Source organism: Semicossyphus pulcher, unplaced genomic scaffold, assembly GCF_022749685.1.
Source record: "Semicossyphus pulcher isolate SPU_LCO1_2020_fin unplaced genomic scaffold, fSemPul1.0.p SCAF_8, whole genome shotgun sequence".
Classification (NCBI taxonomy): Eukaryota; Metazoa; Chordata; class Actinopteri; order Labriformes; family Labridae; genus Semicossyphus; species Semicossyphus pulcher.
The window spans coordinates 3,568,149-3,584,932 of record NW_027211759.1 but is presented as its reverse complement, the minus strand read 5'-3'; the positions used below and the strand labels follow the sequence as shown (position 1 = coordinate 3,584,932).

The 16,784-nt window shown below is 43.6% G+C and overlaps 1 protein-coding gene across 1 annotated transcript; it reads left to right on the top strand.

Moving 5' to 3' along the window:
* The first annotated feature begins 3,036 nt into the window (after positions 1–3,036).
* Positions 3,037–13,616, top strand: LOC138612797 (acyl-coenzyme A thioesterase 5-like). Its single transcript, XM_069686244.1, has 11 exons — positions 3,037–3,209; positions 4,155–4,367; positions 4,510–4,609; positions 4,697–4,887; positions 5,018–5,187; positions 8,321–8,440; positions 8,535–8,617; positions 8,751–8,844; positions 9,978–10,058; positions 11,697–11,838; positions 11,924–13,616. The coding sequence occupies exons 2-11, from the start codon at positions 4,169–4,171 to the stop codon at positions 12,058–12,060; spliced, it is 1,317 nt and encodes a 438-aa protein (XP_069542345.1). The 5' UTR covers positions 3,037–3,209; positions 4,155–4,168; the 3' UTR covers positions 12,061–13,616.
* The last annotated feature ends 3,168 nt before the right edge of the window (positions 13,617–16,784 follow it).

Here is a 16,784-nt window from a genome sequence, read left to right as displayed (position 1 = left end):
AAAAATGTACTTAGGAAGTCGACAGTAGCTACATCAGTAGCTAATCTTTCATCACTGCCAAAGAGACAAACAGTTTGTTGGGCAAGTTTGCCAAGTTTTTTCTGCTTAGGTGGTTTTGTTATCTACTCTTAGATGTTTAATTGTGTGTTATTATTTCAACTTTAAAGCGAACCCCATCCTCCTTTGTGAAACAGAAAATACATTATCATACATTTTCTTAGTTTTTTAATTTGTGTTTGAGTTAACTTTCTACTTTTGTTTCCATCCCAATAAAATGGAGGTGAATGTAATTTAGTTTGTGTAGCTGTATATAATTGCGCATCTGAGTTTGTGTCTGTTGATTTCAAAGGATCAGTGGTGTGGCTGCTTTGAATGACTCATTTGTCTAAAACATGCAACCATGTCTAATAGATAATGTCCTAAAACCCTAAAATAATCTTTGAGTTTCACTTTTAAACACTTTATTTAAATTGAAGTTCTCAAATGAGTCAAACATAATGAAAACAAACAGGCAGCCTCAGTCCTGAACATGTGTCCCCTCCTTTGTGTCTTTGAATGAGACCCCACCCCACCCCAAAACCTAACTCACCCCATCCTCCCCCGTCAGAATAAGGAGACAATGATATGTTGCACCCATGAATATTAAATGAGTGAATAAATTTGAAAGCAGCTGAGCGTTTCAGTCTGCTTCCCTTAACCAGTCTCTGTTGTCAATGATTTAAAGTGTGTGTGCGTGTGTGTGGACAGCCGGTGAGGCGGCGATGAGGCGTGGCTCAAGACATTTCTCACCAGACCGGAGACAGCCGACCTTTGACCTCGTAACTAGTCTCAATATGTTTTTCGCACATTGAGTTGTTATTAGCATGATTAGCGACGTAGCATCCAGGAGGCCGCTGGTAGCTAAGAGTCATTCATCATCAGAGCGAGTCATTCATCATCAGAGCGAGAAATAAATCAGGATCATCTTCAGAGACACAGAGCACATTTATCTCTGTGATAGAGGAGCATCTGGTTCAGCAGAAATGGAGAATAAACGCATAGTTAGCAAGCTAGTTAGCAAGCAAGCAGCTTATTATCCAAAACAGTAAATCCTCCCGTTTCTGACTCTTTAACTAGTTTAGTTTTTACTAACAAAATGTTGCTGCTGCATCTTGTTTGATACAGTGGGTTTTAAGGTATATTTGTTATCTTTTTATGTTGTAGCTAGGCTAGCAGTTTCCAGTAGCAGTTGTTATCCAGATAATGACTCCGAATACAGGTCGCATTTTAATACCAGGCGTAAATGGGGTAATAAAGAGTGATATATTTACGAGGGAGTCCGGCCCAGAAACAGTGAGGCTTTCACTTTCTCAAATAAGTTTAAATGTATTTCAAAGCAGCATATAGCATAGCATAAAGCATATGATAGTATAGCATACACACTTAGCCTACCACAGTACATAGTCTGAGATACAATAGGCTTGGACTGCTTCATAATCGCTGGCTATGTCCATTTATCTGTGGTCAGACTGTGTGTTGCTGGAACGTACTCCCCAGTGGTGTCATTTAAAGTTTTTGTCTTGTTTAAACATCCAGACAACTTTCCTTTGTTGAGTTTGCTCCACTTTTTAGTGCCTTCACTGCCTCATTTGAAAGGCTACCTTACAGGTAAGTCCTCAGATTTGTTGTGGTACAAAGTCAGCCAACAGTTTTGTCTTTGTGTTGTACAGTGTAAATAAGTGTAGAGAAGAACACAAAACTTCTAAGATTCCTCCTTAATAGGGTTATGTTATCATTTTGTATTCATAGGCTTATTTTACTCAGTTAGGAAAGGTTTAAGCTTAACAGATTGTAGATGAACCTCAGTGATACATTCAGTATATTTGAGTTACAGTGAGAAAAAGGCCGGAGATTCATTTGTTTAAAAAGTGAAAGAAATAAGATTAATTATAGATATATTAGATTAAAAAAGTCAGGGGCCCCCAAGGGACAGATGTTTCAGTGCCGACTAACAACCAAAAGACTGCATTTTGTTGTTGTTGTTGTGCAATCAGTTGGCTAACAGCGAGCCCCGCCCCCATTCCAACTCCCCATTCTTTACAGAAGTCAAAGGTCAGAGGGCGTGTGGGTTCGTCTGGAGACATGAGGCTGACAGTGCTTTCATTTCCATCAGCATCATATATTTATTTATTCATATCATACATTTATAATTTATCTAGATTTATACTCACATTTTTTTATTTTATTTTCGGTTATTTTTCTCACTAAATATTATTTTTTATTAATTAACTATTGTCTAGTTTATTAATTCTCTTCTACGTTTTTGTATCAATTCCAACTGTAAGTAACACAGTGACAGGCGATAGGATTATTTTGGTAATGGAAAGAAAATATGAAAAAAAAACAAATACAAGTCAAAGTCGAGTACTAGATATTAAAAAAGGATGACAAAGTCAGCAATTATCACGGCATGACTTAAATGACTCTTTGTCTGTGCCGGGAAAAAGTACAGTAACATGTGTGGAGTTAGAAAAAATAATTAACACATTATTATTAAAGATTTGTTATAATAGCATAGTATGAATGAAAACCCCGGAAAGACTTGTAATATTGTGATCCTATATACGCTCATGTACAGTAGGTGGCGGTATGCACAGTTGAGCTGTTTGTTATCCGCCGGTTAAACTTGAGAAAAGCAGTAGAAGAAGAGGAAGGTGCGGCAAACACAGTAGAAGAAGAAGAAGAAGAAGGAAAAATAACCATGGCCGCACACTCCGCCGAACGGCTTCTCCATGCTGACGAAGAATTATTATAAAGTGTAAATCGTGTATTAATTGACATGCTGTTTTACATTGACAAAATCTCATGTAAAGACCGCGAAATGCTTCATTTTTCCCCACAAAAAGTTCACCCCAAGACGTACAAACAGACAGAATGGGGAGTTTCGGTGACTCGATACCGCCATCTTGTGTCCAATAACCGTTATGTTTCTCTGAAAGAAGAGTGACGCTCCACCCGTGAGGCTGAACTTTACACTTAATGAAGCTCGCTTGACGGTCACCTTTCTGTGGTGGAGTTTTATATGAGTGAAAGGTGTTTGTTTCCGGATTCTGTGACAAGAGAAACACACGGAGGTTCACACGACGAACTTGAAGACGACAGCTCTGTTTGTGCAAATCACCGAGTCTTCTGTGGTGGAGATTTACGGGTTACGTTTAGTCAACTCTGAGGTACTCTTGAGTTTTTACATTTTTAGGTTACTTTATACTTAATTTCCGCTACAGTTCAAGATGAAATATTTTACTTTTAAATCCTCTATATTTGTCTGAAAACGAATGCGCCTAATGTTTAGATGTACGCTGAGATTTTGCATACATTATTCTAACTTATGATCACTTTATAAAGTGCCATACATTGTTTTAGGCCTATATATACTACCCAGCAGCATAAAATGCATTTAAAATGAGTGATGCACGATTTTAGATTTTCTGCTGATATCCGATATGCTGATATTTTCAACCCTTTTTGATGATTGCTGATTTCGATACCGATATATTAGGCACGTGTTTTTCCTATTTGCTGAGAACATCAAGTCTCCCCTGTAGTGGAATTGATTTCATGCCTACTCTTTAAGAAAACTACTTTCACTTAGGTTATGTACAAAATGCCATATTTATTTGTAACATTTTCTTTTAAATAAAACTAATATTCATACAACTTAGACAGGCTTGGATGATGCTCTCCCTGAGACAATCCTGACTATAGCCACAACTAGGGCAAATTCTACCTGTTGCACAGAACAAATACAAAAATGAAATCAACCTTGCTTTTTTTAGGGAATCATTGAGCATTCAGGCAAAATGAAAGCGTTGTGTTATTGCCGGAACATCGGCAGAAAAATGACAGACCTGCCGATGCCGATAACGTGCCGATAATATCGTGCATCCCTATTTAAAATGTTTCCACCTCAACCAATTTGAATCAACTTGAATTATCGCCTGATGTCCCTCTGGAGTTTTACTATGCATTGCCTTTTCCACTGCACATCGACTGCCTTTTTGGCCAGACATTCATGTGGGAGGTGTGACACCATCTTCCATCATTAGGAGGAAACATTTCCTGTCTTCTGTAGAGTGCTATCTGTCCAGTCATATAGATTTGGTTTATCTTTTCAGGAATTCATTAGTGAATGATGGAGAAGAAACAGTGTTGTGTGAAGCTGTCAGTCCAGCCGTCCAGAGGACTTGTAGATGAGAAGTTCAGCATCTTGGTCCAGAACACCCCGCCTGGTTTCCAGCTGACCGTCCACGCCCTCCATCTGAGTGAGGACGGACACAGCTGGGAGGCGTTTGCTCACTACACCGCCAACAACACCGGGACTGTGAACGGTACATGGTTCAAAACCTAGACCTAGAAAAGTCAGGAAAATCAAATGTACATGATTGCAGGTATTGAAAAGATTGTGAGTTGCTGACGTCAAATTTTGAACGTCAAAAATTGGTAATTATTGTCATGCCTTTAACTCTACAGTTTCAGAGGACCCCAGTCTGGGAGGGACATATTCTGGGGTTGAACAGATGGGTCTCCTGTGGAGTCTCAGACCAGTTCCAGGCAGCAAACCTTGGCTCAGGTAGGCCCATAAGGATAGAGCTGTTCAGATGCTACCAATCATTAATGAATCGGTTATCAGTCTCAGAGTTCGATCTTTGTCCCTCAGGATGAGGAAGATGAATGTCCAGACTCCCATGGAGTTCACGATCTCGGTGTACCGGGGTCACCAGACTGAGGGCTTCCTGGACCAGGTGCCGCTGGCCGGTGTGGTGGTGGAGCGCTGGTACATGGCGCCAGGCGTCCGCAGGGTCCCGATCACAGAGGACGGCCTCACTGCGACCCTCTTCCTGCCCTCAGGTATGACCAGAGAAGAGTCTGGAGGAAGGTGTGACATTCAGAACCTGCCAGTATTATCTATATTTTTAATGCCAGAGTTGTAGGAACGTCAGAAACATACAATACCATCGTGTTTCTGTCTCCTCTGAAGGACCGGGACCTTTCCCCGGCCTCCTGGACCTGTGGGGGGGTGGAGGGCAGTTGGTGGAGTACCGTGCATCACTGCTGGCCTCTCACGGCATCGCCTCTCTGGCCCTCGACTACCTGACACCTAAAATCACCATGGAAACCGGAAAGATGATTGAAAATGACTACTTTGAAGTGAGTGTCTATAAGCGAATGAATCAAATCAACGTTCATTCAGAAAACTTATCAAGGAGTTTGTAAAAAGCTGGACCCTGTCTGCCTCCGTCACAGAGGTACATGTGGTGGGATTAAGCATCAGGTGCAAGCCAAACTACAAAGAGGGTTTTCCTCCTCGCAGGATTACGATGGGTTCAGCCGGATGGTTCTCTCGGCTGATACAGCCCTAAAAACAAAGTGTTGATATAGCTCTGTCAGTGCTCACTCGTAACCGTGTAACCACAGCCATAAATAAGCCATTTCACTTGAATCAATCAATCATTGTTCTTTATATGGAGCCAGAAGGTTCAGCTTTATCTAAAAGGAAAGATGTAATCCTACTCCATAAAAAAAAAAGGGTGTCTGCCTCTCGGACCAAATCTGAAAGACGTGGAGGAGCCTGATAATTGAAGGCTGTTACTCCCGTAGTACGTGATGAAAGTCTTGGCACAGAAAGGAAGCCTGAATTCTTCAAGCCGACGTTGGTGCCTGACCATTCAGGGAGGAATATGATCCTTTATCTTGTTCTTACAGAAGCAGCAGTATATGTCGATATCTTTCTGCCTTTTGTTTCTGCAGTGTTAACGGGGTACAACAGAGCTGTCCTTAAAGACGTATTCTGGTCAAAATCCTGATCCTGATTATTTATTGTCTTTGTTTAATTTCACCCTGTTTTTTATGTATACGTCCTCACTGAACCCAAGGCCAATCCACGCTCTCTGTAAATACCGTAAACACGACCAAACCCTCTTCCTCTTGTGTATGTAGGTTTTTGCACTACAGAAGTTGTCCTCTATGTTTCGAGACCTTCTTGCCAGACGAAGCAACATTCTTTGAGTTTGGTGAAATGTCAAATCCTCCAAGTTTTAAAAGGTGCAACTTTACCTATCAAGTTACAGTCATGGCCAAAAATATTGGCACCCCTGCACTTCTGTCTGATAATGCACCACTTCTCCCAGAAAATTGTTGCAATTACAAATGCTTTGGTATTCACATGTTTATTCCTTTTGTTTGCATTGGAACAACACAAAAAAGCAGAGAAAAAAAGTCAAATCTGATATAATTCTTCACAGAACTCCAAAAATGGATTGGACAAAATGATTGGCACCTTTTCAAAATTTTAAGAAATAATTGTATTTCAAGCATGTGATGCTCCTTTAATTTGCTTGTAAACTCACCTGTGGCAAGTAACAGGTGCTGGCAATATAGAAATCACATTTGCAGCCAGTTAAAATGGAGAAAAGTTGACTAAACCTTTGTGTTGTGTGTCTGTGTGTACCACACTGAGCATGGAGAAAAGAGAGAGCAAAGAATTGTCCGAGGATTTGAGAACCAGAATTGTGGAAAAGCATGGACAATCTCAAGGCTACAAGTCCATCTCCAGAGCTCTTAATGTTCCTGTGTCCACTGTGCGCCATGTCATCAAGACGTTTACAGCCCATGGTACTGTAGCTAACCTCCCTGGACGTGGACGGAAGAGAAAAATTGATAAAAGATCGCAACGAAGGATTGTTTGAATGGTGGATAAAGAACCTCAGTCAACATCCAAACAAATTCAAGCTGACCTGCAGACACAGGGTACAACAGTGTCAGCTCGCACTATCCGTCGCCATCTGAATGAAATGGGACGCTATGGCAGGAGGCCCAGGAGGACCCCACTGCTGACACAGAAACATAAAAAAGCCAGACAGGAGTTTGCCTAAACTTACCCGAGGAAGCCAAAATCCTTCTGGGAGAACGTTCTGTGGACAGATGAGACCAAAGTAGAGCTTTTTGGTAAAGCACAGCATTGCACTGTTTACAGAAAACAAAATGAGGCCTTCAAAGAAAAGAACACGATCCCTACGGTCAAACATGGTGGAGGTTCACAGATGTTTTGGGGTTGTTTTGCTGCTTCTGGCACCGGATGCCTTGACTGTGTGTATGGCATCATGAAATCTGAAGACTACCAAAGAATTTTGGGTCGCAATGTAGGGCCCAGTGTCAGAAAGCTGGGTCTCCGTCAGAGGTCATGGGTCTTCCAGCAGGACAATGACCCAAAGCATACTTCAAAAAGCACCCAGGAATGGTTTAAGACAAAGCGCTGGAGAGTTCTGAAGTGGCCAGCAATGAGTCCAGATCTAAATCCCATAGAACACCTGTGGAGAGATCTCAAAACAGCAGCTGGGAGAAGGCACCCTTCAAGTCTGAGAGACCTGGAGCAGTTGGCAAAAGAAGAGTGGTCCAAAATTCCAGTAGAGAGGTGTAAGAAACTCACTGATGGTTATAGGAAGCGATTGATTTCAGTTATTTTTTCCAAAGGGTGTGCTACCAAATATTAAGTTGAGGGTGCCAATAATTTTGTCCAGTCCATTTTTGGAGTTCTGTGTAGAATTATGTCAGATTTGACTTTTTTTCTCTGCTTTTTTGTGTTGTTCCAATGCAAACAAAAGAAATAAACATGTGAATACCAAAGCATTTGTAATTGCAACAATTTTCTGGGAGAAGTGGTGCATTATCTGACAGAAGTGCAGGGGTGCCAATATTTTTGGCCATGACTGTATAGATTGCACTTTAGATCCCAGAGGTCCACCAGAACACATTTTGAAAACAGGCTCAAATCATTTCTGTCCACCGTGAGACAGAGAGCGAAATTCTTTCGGATCATGTTGAGACTTATGCAGGTGTTGGTGACAGTCGATACCAGGATGTGTGTTTGTTATCTGTGGGTGTGTTTTTGTATCAATAAACACATTAAAGTCTGGGTCCGAGGTTCAGTCACATTTAAAGCAACACTCATTCTGTCAGTTTGTCACACACGCATACAGATTCTCTTTAGCCCTTTTTACACTGCAACTCTGCAGCAGCACCGTAACGAAGCTCCACCGCCATGCCGCCTTTGTCCTTTACACAGACGCATTTTTTCGCCTCTGTTACTCCCTCAGAGGCAGAACGACTTCACGCCACCATTCAGCCTCCGTGCGTGTTACATAGATCAAGAGGCATACCAAACCGCCTTGAACTGGCAGTGTAAAAGGGGCTTTTGTGTTTCCTGATGTTAAGTAAATTTTCTATTTTATTCTTTCCTTATTTGTCACAAAATGTTGAAAGCCTGACTTCTGTTATCCTGCAGAAAGCCTATAACGTCCTGGTGCAGCATCCTCAGGTCCTCGGCAGCAGGATCGCCATGTTGGGTCTGTCCTTTGGCACCTCTATGACCTTCAAAATGGCGGCTTACTCCGAAGTTATTAAGGTAGGACAAGTTTAGGACAGTTTCTCTGCTTTGTGTTGCACCTTGTTTCCTGCCTGGTGATTAAAATACATCCTGACGTTTGTTGTGTTTCCAGCTCCGGTGTGCATTGTGTGTCAGTGGAAGTCATGTGCAGCCGATCGATGGAAATGTGAAAGAAACACTGGAATATTTTAACAAGTAAGTTGACTTAAACTCTGTTACAAACACATGAAAGTCTGATTTCTGGTTCAGGCCAATGAGTCCACCATAATTCAAGTCCGAGTTGAGTCGTGACCAGTTCAAGTTCAGCAAGATTCTTTCATCCAATCAGAAACGCTGGAAAGACTCGCTTCAACGAGGAGAACCAGGCGATCTGGCGAGACCTGCTGCTGCCCATCCCCACTGACCCCGCTTTCAAAGTTGACGTGAGTGCCAGCAGAGAATTTCTCTGTTTCCTTATAAAGTAGAAAAAGAAATGTTGCAGCCACTCCTGTAGTTTACCCATCATTTCACTGTTTGTTTACTCTTCTAAACAGTTATTGTCCAGTGGCAGTCACTGCGGGTTCAGTATGTCGATGTCTTTAAAAATGGTTCAAACCTTTTGTTTGTTTTTCTGTGTGGAGTTTGCATGTTCTCCCCGTGCGTGCGTGGGTTCTCTCCGGGTACGAGAGATGTTTCAGTCGTGAACGATTCGTTCAAAAAGAACTACTCTTTTTAGTGAACGGAAAGATCCATTCAGTTGCATTGATTCGTTCCTGCCGTTCACTCTGCTCTGCTCGCAGCTTCCCAATCCCTTCCATCTTCCTTTAAGGAGACCAGACTGACTGATGTTAGCATGCGCCGATAGCCTTTCGGAGGAGGGCTGTATTCATCAAACGACAATGTCATCGGTTCAGAGGACTACTGAACGTATCTCTCTCTCTCACTCACTCACTCGTCCACTGAACGAGAATGGTCCTCCTGACCAATACGACCCGATTAGGAACGAAAGTGGGGCGGCGTTAAACCGCTAACAGATGAACACAAACTAAATGATGTTTATTTCTGAAGACATTTTAACGTCAGCAGGTTTAGAAATGGACGAGTCGGGCCAAGTAACTGTTCTATTGTGATGATGTTACGAGAAGAGCAGTGAATGCAACGGGAGCCATCATCGTTCATGAACGAGCGAGAGTGAGGAAGGAGTGAGCGAGTTGTTTCTATGTCATTACGGGAAAACCGGAAGTGTCACCGGACGACTCGGTGAACGAGTGTAAGGAACGATTCTTGCAGAAGCTCCGGATCACTGCAGCGACCGATAACTGCCATCTCTACCGGGTGCTCCGACTTCCTCCCTCCGTCCAAAGACATGCTCGTGAGGTTCATTGGTGACTCTAAATTGCCTGTTGGTGTGAATGTGAGTGTGAAAGGTTGCCTGTCTCTGTGTGTCAGGTGTCCAGGTGTAACCCCGCCTCTCAACCAATGACAGCTGGGAGAGGCTCCAGCCTTTTGTGACAGAAAGGAATTCTGTTTGAGATGCACGGTGTTAGTAGATGAGCTGTCCTTTGTCTCCGAGCAGATGGGACGAATCCAGTGTCCTCTGATGCTGCTCGTCGGTGAGGACGACCAGAACTGGCCCGCCCATGAGTCTGCAATGGACGTGAGTTGTTTGATAATGTATATTTGTCAGGAGATCACCGGGGGCGCGACACACCCAGGCCTGATCTCGGGTCCTGTCCCTTTAATGTGTGCAGCTTCACCGTCACTCATGAACAACCTCAATTGTCGAGGGAGAATGCTGGGAGGGTCGCATGCTCACCAGGGAGAGAACGAGGCCCTTCTTTGGGAAAATAATAGAAGATTTTTCTGTTTCTCTGATTATTTTCTTTTCTGAACGCTCAAGTATGTCTGTGTGCCTATATGAGTTACTACTTCCTTTTATGGTTTCAGTGATTACACAGTCAGTTTCCCAAGTCTTCCACCTATAAGCTAAAGACAGAGAGAATGACTAATGTTAGAGCTCTGATATTTATACCTCTGAGCAGAAGGTGCAGGTGTTTCATTGGGTGTTAGCACCCACCAGCAATCCCTTCTGTTTGTGTGTCGCCCTTACGACACTGACGTGTGTGTGCATGTGTAAGCTGTCCCAAGTTGAACAAAAGTTTATGATGAATTAGTGAACCAGTGTTTCCGCTACATACGTTTAGCAAAATGGGGCGCTGGTTTAGCTCAGTTGGTAGAGCGGGCGCCCCATGTACAGAGGCTACAGTCCTCGTTGCACTGATCGCAGGTTCGACTCCCGGTCTGTCGGTCATTTGGTGCATGTCATCCCCCGCTCACACTTTCTGTCTGTCTTCAGCTGTCCTGTCAAATAAAGCCAAAAAAATAAAGAAAAATTTGCTAAATAATTGCCGCCACTGCTTCAGATTTTTATAACGTGTCCCGAAGTTGCAATTAAACGACAGAGATTTCCAAATGAACCGTCGTTCCAGCAATGAAACAGTGACAGCAGTCACAGGACGTCACTCACACTTGTAGTCGTGGCAACCAAATAAACAACAGTAGGACCAGTTTACTGCTCACACAGTGTTCTAACGGCAAAAGAGGGTCCGTCATCGGACGCTCTCTGTCCGCACACAGTCATATGCTGTTCTGTTACGCGATGTAAACAATCCTACTGTGTATCTCCGTATGTCCCTCCTGTAAATGCATTGATTGTCGCTGTTGATAAAGCTTATTAAAGCTGCAGGTGTCATTTAGTAACGATCGATCGTTTTGATCGCTACGTCATCAATAACGTCCCTCGTGCACACGCGGCTCACGAGCTGTCAGAACTGAATTGCGGGAGAAAATATTTAACTTTTGTGACTTAATGAAACAGACTGCTGATGGAGACAGTCAACACAGCAGACAGAGACAGACGGAGAGAGGGGGCGGGGCCAGCAGCTGTGTGCAGAGGTGCAGGTGTGTTGGGGGACTGAAGCAAAGTGATCAGATTAAAGTGTGAATTAAAACTTTAATAAGGTGAAGAAGAGAGAACAATTACAGTATGGAAGTGTAAGTCTACATGTGATGTGCTTCTCACATACATTTTTGATATATCCAATTAATTGCGATCAATTAATTACAAAGCCTGTAAGTAATGAGATGACCCGTCCGAGGCGTGACAGCAGGACATCTTACTGTAACTTGAAATGTAGTGTCTGCTCTGCAAAGACAGTCGTATCCAACAAGTACAAACAATAATGACAAATAAACACATCCTCTCACTAATATGTTTTCACTTCCTGTTTTCAAGATAAAGGAGATGATGGAGCGGGCGGGGAACAGCCACCTGCTGACTGTCCTGTCGTACCCGAACACAGGTCATCTGATCGAGCCCCCGTACACGCCGCACTTTCGAGCCAGCGCCTTTAGAACAGTCGACACACGTCAGAAGGGTAGGTTCAACCTCAGACTGGTGGGCCGCAGTGACACGACGGAGAATCTTTGAATGATTCGGGGTCGTCTCTGTTGTGTTTGCAGTGGTCGCTCTGTGGGGAGGAGAGACGGTGGCACATTCCCACGCTCAGGAGGACGCCTGGAGGAAGACGCTGGTGTTTCTGAGGGAGAATCTGTACGGAGCCACAAACCCCGGAGCAGCTTCGGTTTCCCACCTGTAACAAAGGTGACGTCTTCTGATTATGATGGACACGAAAATTTTCCTGGTTGAATTACTGGAATATAATTATGCTGTTAGATCAATATATAATCAGAAACGATTTAGAACACTGATTTTCAAAGTCTGACTTGGTGCGGCAGCTCGGTCCTCAGGTGAGATGCCACAACAATAAAAGCCTCGTCCTGTGTAATCTACCGTAACACCTCAGACTGATGATTAGGGCAAATAAAATAGGGGCAAATAGTTTGGGGTGAGGCAATGTAGAGCTGTTTTCTTTGTTTTTATAGGAAGGATTTCTAGGGCTGTCAAAGTACTGAATGTCACTAACCACAGTGAAACACTAGCGCCCCCTTGCCGGTCGGAGTATGTTCTGTTTATTTAACTACAGCGCAGAGATCGAGAAGTGGCTGATGGCATGCTGCGGGACGTTTACACAGTAAATGGTAAATGGACTGTACTTATAAAGCCCTTTTCTAGTCTTTGCGACCACTCAAAGCTGCTTTTACACTACATGTCACATTCACCCATTCACACACGTACATACACTGATGGCAGAGGCTGCTACGCAAAGTGCCCAACTGTCAATCAGATATCACATTCAAACCAGTTGGCTATGCCACCTGGAGCAATTTTGGGGTTCAGTGTCTTGCCCAAGGACACTTTGACATGTAGCCTGAGGGAGCTGGGATCGAACCTCCGACCTTCCGATTGAAAGATGACTGACTCTACCACTGAGCCACAGCCACAGTGTGTGCCGGTAGTTCAGCAGCACGTGTCGCTGTGTGTGCCGGTAGTTCAGCTGCACGTGTCGCTGTGTGTGCCGGTAGTTCAGCAGCACGTGTCGCTGTGTGTGCCGGTAGTTCAGCAGCACGTGTCGCTGTGTGTGCCGGTAGTTCAGCTGCACGTGTCGCCGTGTGTGCCGGTAGTTCAGCTGCACGTGTCGCCGTGTGTGCCGGTAGTTCAGCAGCACGTGTCGCTGTGTGTGCCGATAGTTCAGCTGCAGATCCCCTCATTGATATGCCGCTCGTCTTCCAAAGGCAGCCGGCGCTCAAGAGAGGAAGTGCATATGAACATTTATACCAGTGGTCTTGCTTCAGACATTTACAGCAATAAATATATGCAATATTTTGGGCTGTGAGCAAATTCCGTCCTGCATTGTCAAGAAAAACTGGATGATATCCTGGAAAGGTCCTACTTTGAGAGAGGAGACCAACACAGTAATCTTCATGAGCTAATGAGAAAATGAAGAAGTTAAAGCTTGAAGGATGTTTTGTACATTTAATGTGATTTAATGTAATTATTTTTTTAATGCACATTTTTCAGTGTAAAAACTGTTTTCCATCCCAGTTTCTTAAAGTCCAAGGTGACATCTTTATATTGCTTAAGCTTATATTGATCAACAAAGGAAGAAGCATCATTTCCTCACGCTGGAGAAGCTGAGTGATGAATATCTTAACTGATTCATTAATAATCAAGATGTGAATAAATGTTCTTTGGATTATTTACTAAGACTGCGATCAATTCATTTCTGCATTCTGTCATAACGTACAATCATAGAATGTGTTTACATAAATAAAATATAATACAAACAAACACGTCTCCTGTCCCGGCTATATTGCTTCTGTTTTTGGGCCATTTTTATGTCACCGTCTGCAGAGAGCTGGTGGGAACTGCAGCGCAGTATTATAAGGGCTGTCACACTCTGAGTTTACACTGATCGTGACGACAGCTCCACCTTTTGTGTGATGAAAAAAAGTATTCACTTAATAATATTCTCAGTCCGGGCTGTGCGAGGCTCAGCCCTGGCACAAGACTCCATGATCGACGAGGATGATTATATATGGACGAGCTGCTACTGCGGGCTCGCTCAAGGAATGAAGCTGCGTTACAAACTAGTAAACACCTGTCGAGTGTGGGCTTTACAATAAACTGTTAAAAGAGCTGCCCCCTCCTCTCCATGCTCATCATCCACCTGTGTGCAGCTCAGTTAATACAGGAGAGCAGAGAGTGGAGGTGCTGACAGCTCCTCTTCATTATCGGACGCAAAACAAGAGCGAACTGCACGAGCTGCGAAACTTAATGGGTGTTTTTGCGTCTGAATATCAGAGCAGATAGCGGGGGCAAATGATGATTCTTAGTGAACCCCCTCTTTTCCTGTCAGACCCAGTCAGTGTCAAAGTTGCTTGTTCAACACTTCACACCGAATCTGGAGTTCATTTAACTCAGTGGCACCATCTTCTGTCCAGAACAGACGGATGTTGCTGTGGGAGGAGACTTAAGTTCATCAGGTTCAGCCTGAGCATGAGACACTAAATAAAAGTCTCGTCTATCAGAGTTTTTTGCACACGGCCAGCTGGCAGACGGCATCTGTTCTCAAGCTGCGTGCACAGTAAGTGTTAAGAGACACATAACTTTTCTTTTGAGTTCATGTTCAAGCCTGTGTGCAGATACTGAAAATGGGGGGGGCGAGGGGCCCTCGCTGACCTGTCCTGCCTTTCTCCTGTCGGGGCTTCGGGTAGTGCAGATCCAGGTGTGTTTAATGAGGGAGAAGGAGGAGACACATTGGGAGGATTTTTTAAGGTAATTAAACATATTAAAACATGTCAGACACAATTTATTATTTCAAGCAGAGCATTTTATATGTCTATCAACTTGACTGGAGCTGCTCTTTAGTTCATCAATAACCAGGGAAATAAGTACTCAGAACACCCGGCTGGGGTGGAGTGATGTTGTTCTCTGTATCAGCACTCATGGAATGCCTCTTATCCAATCAGATTACTTGGTCGGAGCTAACTGTTGTGCACTGATAAACAACATTACAGCAGACCGTGTCTACATTAATCAAGCTGGTGACGGACTCTTATTTCACTGGCTGATGATTAAAAAAGACAGCTGATCTGTGATAACCTGTAAACACAGAGTGCAGGAGGATGTTTGGGTTGCTTGGCTACAGGAGGATGTTTGGGTTGCTTGGCGACAGGAGGATGTTTGGGTTGCTTGGCGACAGGAGGATGTTTGGGTTGCTTGGCGACAACAGTCCGGTTTCTGGTAAGTTGTGGAAGTAGTCGAGTTGGTGGAGCAAAAAATAATTACAATTTGCTGCTTGTGTAAATGTTGCTTGTGTAACTGTAAGCCTGCAGCCTTGTGCCTAGGGGATGATATGCAGTAACTTCACTCCCTCTCATGTGATATTACTTAAACATGGTCTCCTGTCAAACCAGTTCTTTTCCCCTCAAACCCTTAGGACACAGGAGTGAAGACCTCTGTACTCCTCTGCAGATATTCCATTAAATATTTGGCAGCAAGTATTGTTGATAATGACTGTTTTTCTGGTCCATCACATGTGAGTCTAATTGAAAAAGATACGTGATCTACAGGCCAGTGCAGCAAAGTTGCTCTTAGTACAGCCAGAATCTGGAGTTTCAGTGACTGCATGGCTCCACCCTGGGTCGAGACAGTCTGCTGACAGTGTGGGAGGAGACTGAAGTGCCACGGGGGTGTCCTGAAAATAATGAAACATGTTTATCAGTGTGTTAGACACCGAACCTGAAGAGGACAGCTGTGAGGTCTGCATCTGTTCTCAAGCTGCTTGTACAGTAAGTGTTTAAAGATGTGATTTTAAGGGATGTAAAAGCAGTTTTAAGCGTCAAAAGGGACTTAGATTAGTATTCAGGCCTTTAGGCATGTGTTGAGAAGAGTCTGCATGTGTAACTGACGGTGCCATTATTGTGAAAAAATATAACAAGATCCGCACACCAGGAAGCTCCCATGAAGGGTTTTATTCTGCACAAAGGAGTGACGCTTTGAGCCAACGTGCTCTTCTTCAGACTTGTAAAAGGAATTATTGTGAACTCACGCGTGTAATTAGTCACGTATGCGTGCATCATACATATAATAGTAAATGATTGAGACGGGGCAAAAATGATCAAATGTGCATTCGCGTCTTTTTCAGAAGGGCGGACTTTTTTTAAAGGGCCACAAACATGAAGATAAAGTCCATCACAGTTAAATGTGTGCTTATCATGTAATGAGTGATTCCATACTTTTATACATTAACATGTGTGGATAATGAATGCCTCTAAAACTATCTCTAAAAGAGCACACAACATACACCTCTCAAGGGGATTAACACACACACACACACACACACACACACACACACACACACACACACACACACACAGAGCAGAGCATCATGCATGCCGGATGACACAACCACCCAGAGGAGAACTCTGCACGTGACTTGACAGTTCTACAGCTACGCTAGCATCCCTGAGGATGAACTAGATCCCCAAACCACGGCGAAATACTGAGTCCAAGTCAGCTGGTCACGTTGATGTTCGCTCGGTTTGAAAAGAAACACTGCCCGTAGGTGTGAATGTGAGGAAGGTTGTCTGTCTCTATGTGTCAGCCCTGTGAATGACTGGCGATCACTCCAGGTGTGACCTCGCCTCTCGCCCAATGACAGCTGGGATGGACTTGAGACTTGGGTGGAGATTTAGGGGGCTATTTGCATATTCAGAGATCAACACATACTAAACTAGGCAGTGAGTGTAAGAGTCATATCTTAGCTGTTTTAAAGCATGAAGGGGAAACGTGTTTCCGGGTTTAATTAATGCCCAGAGAATAAAACGTAACCACAGAGGATAATGATTCAGAGCAAACTCAAACACTCCTCAGGAGCCGTCCACAGTCGAGTCAGTTCATGTTTGTGCTCAGTTCAGG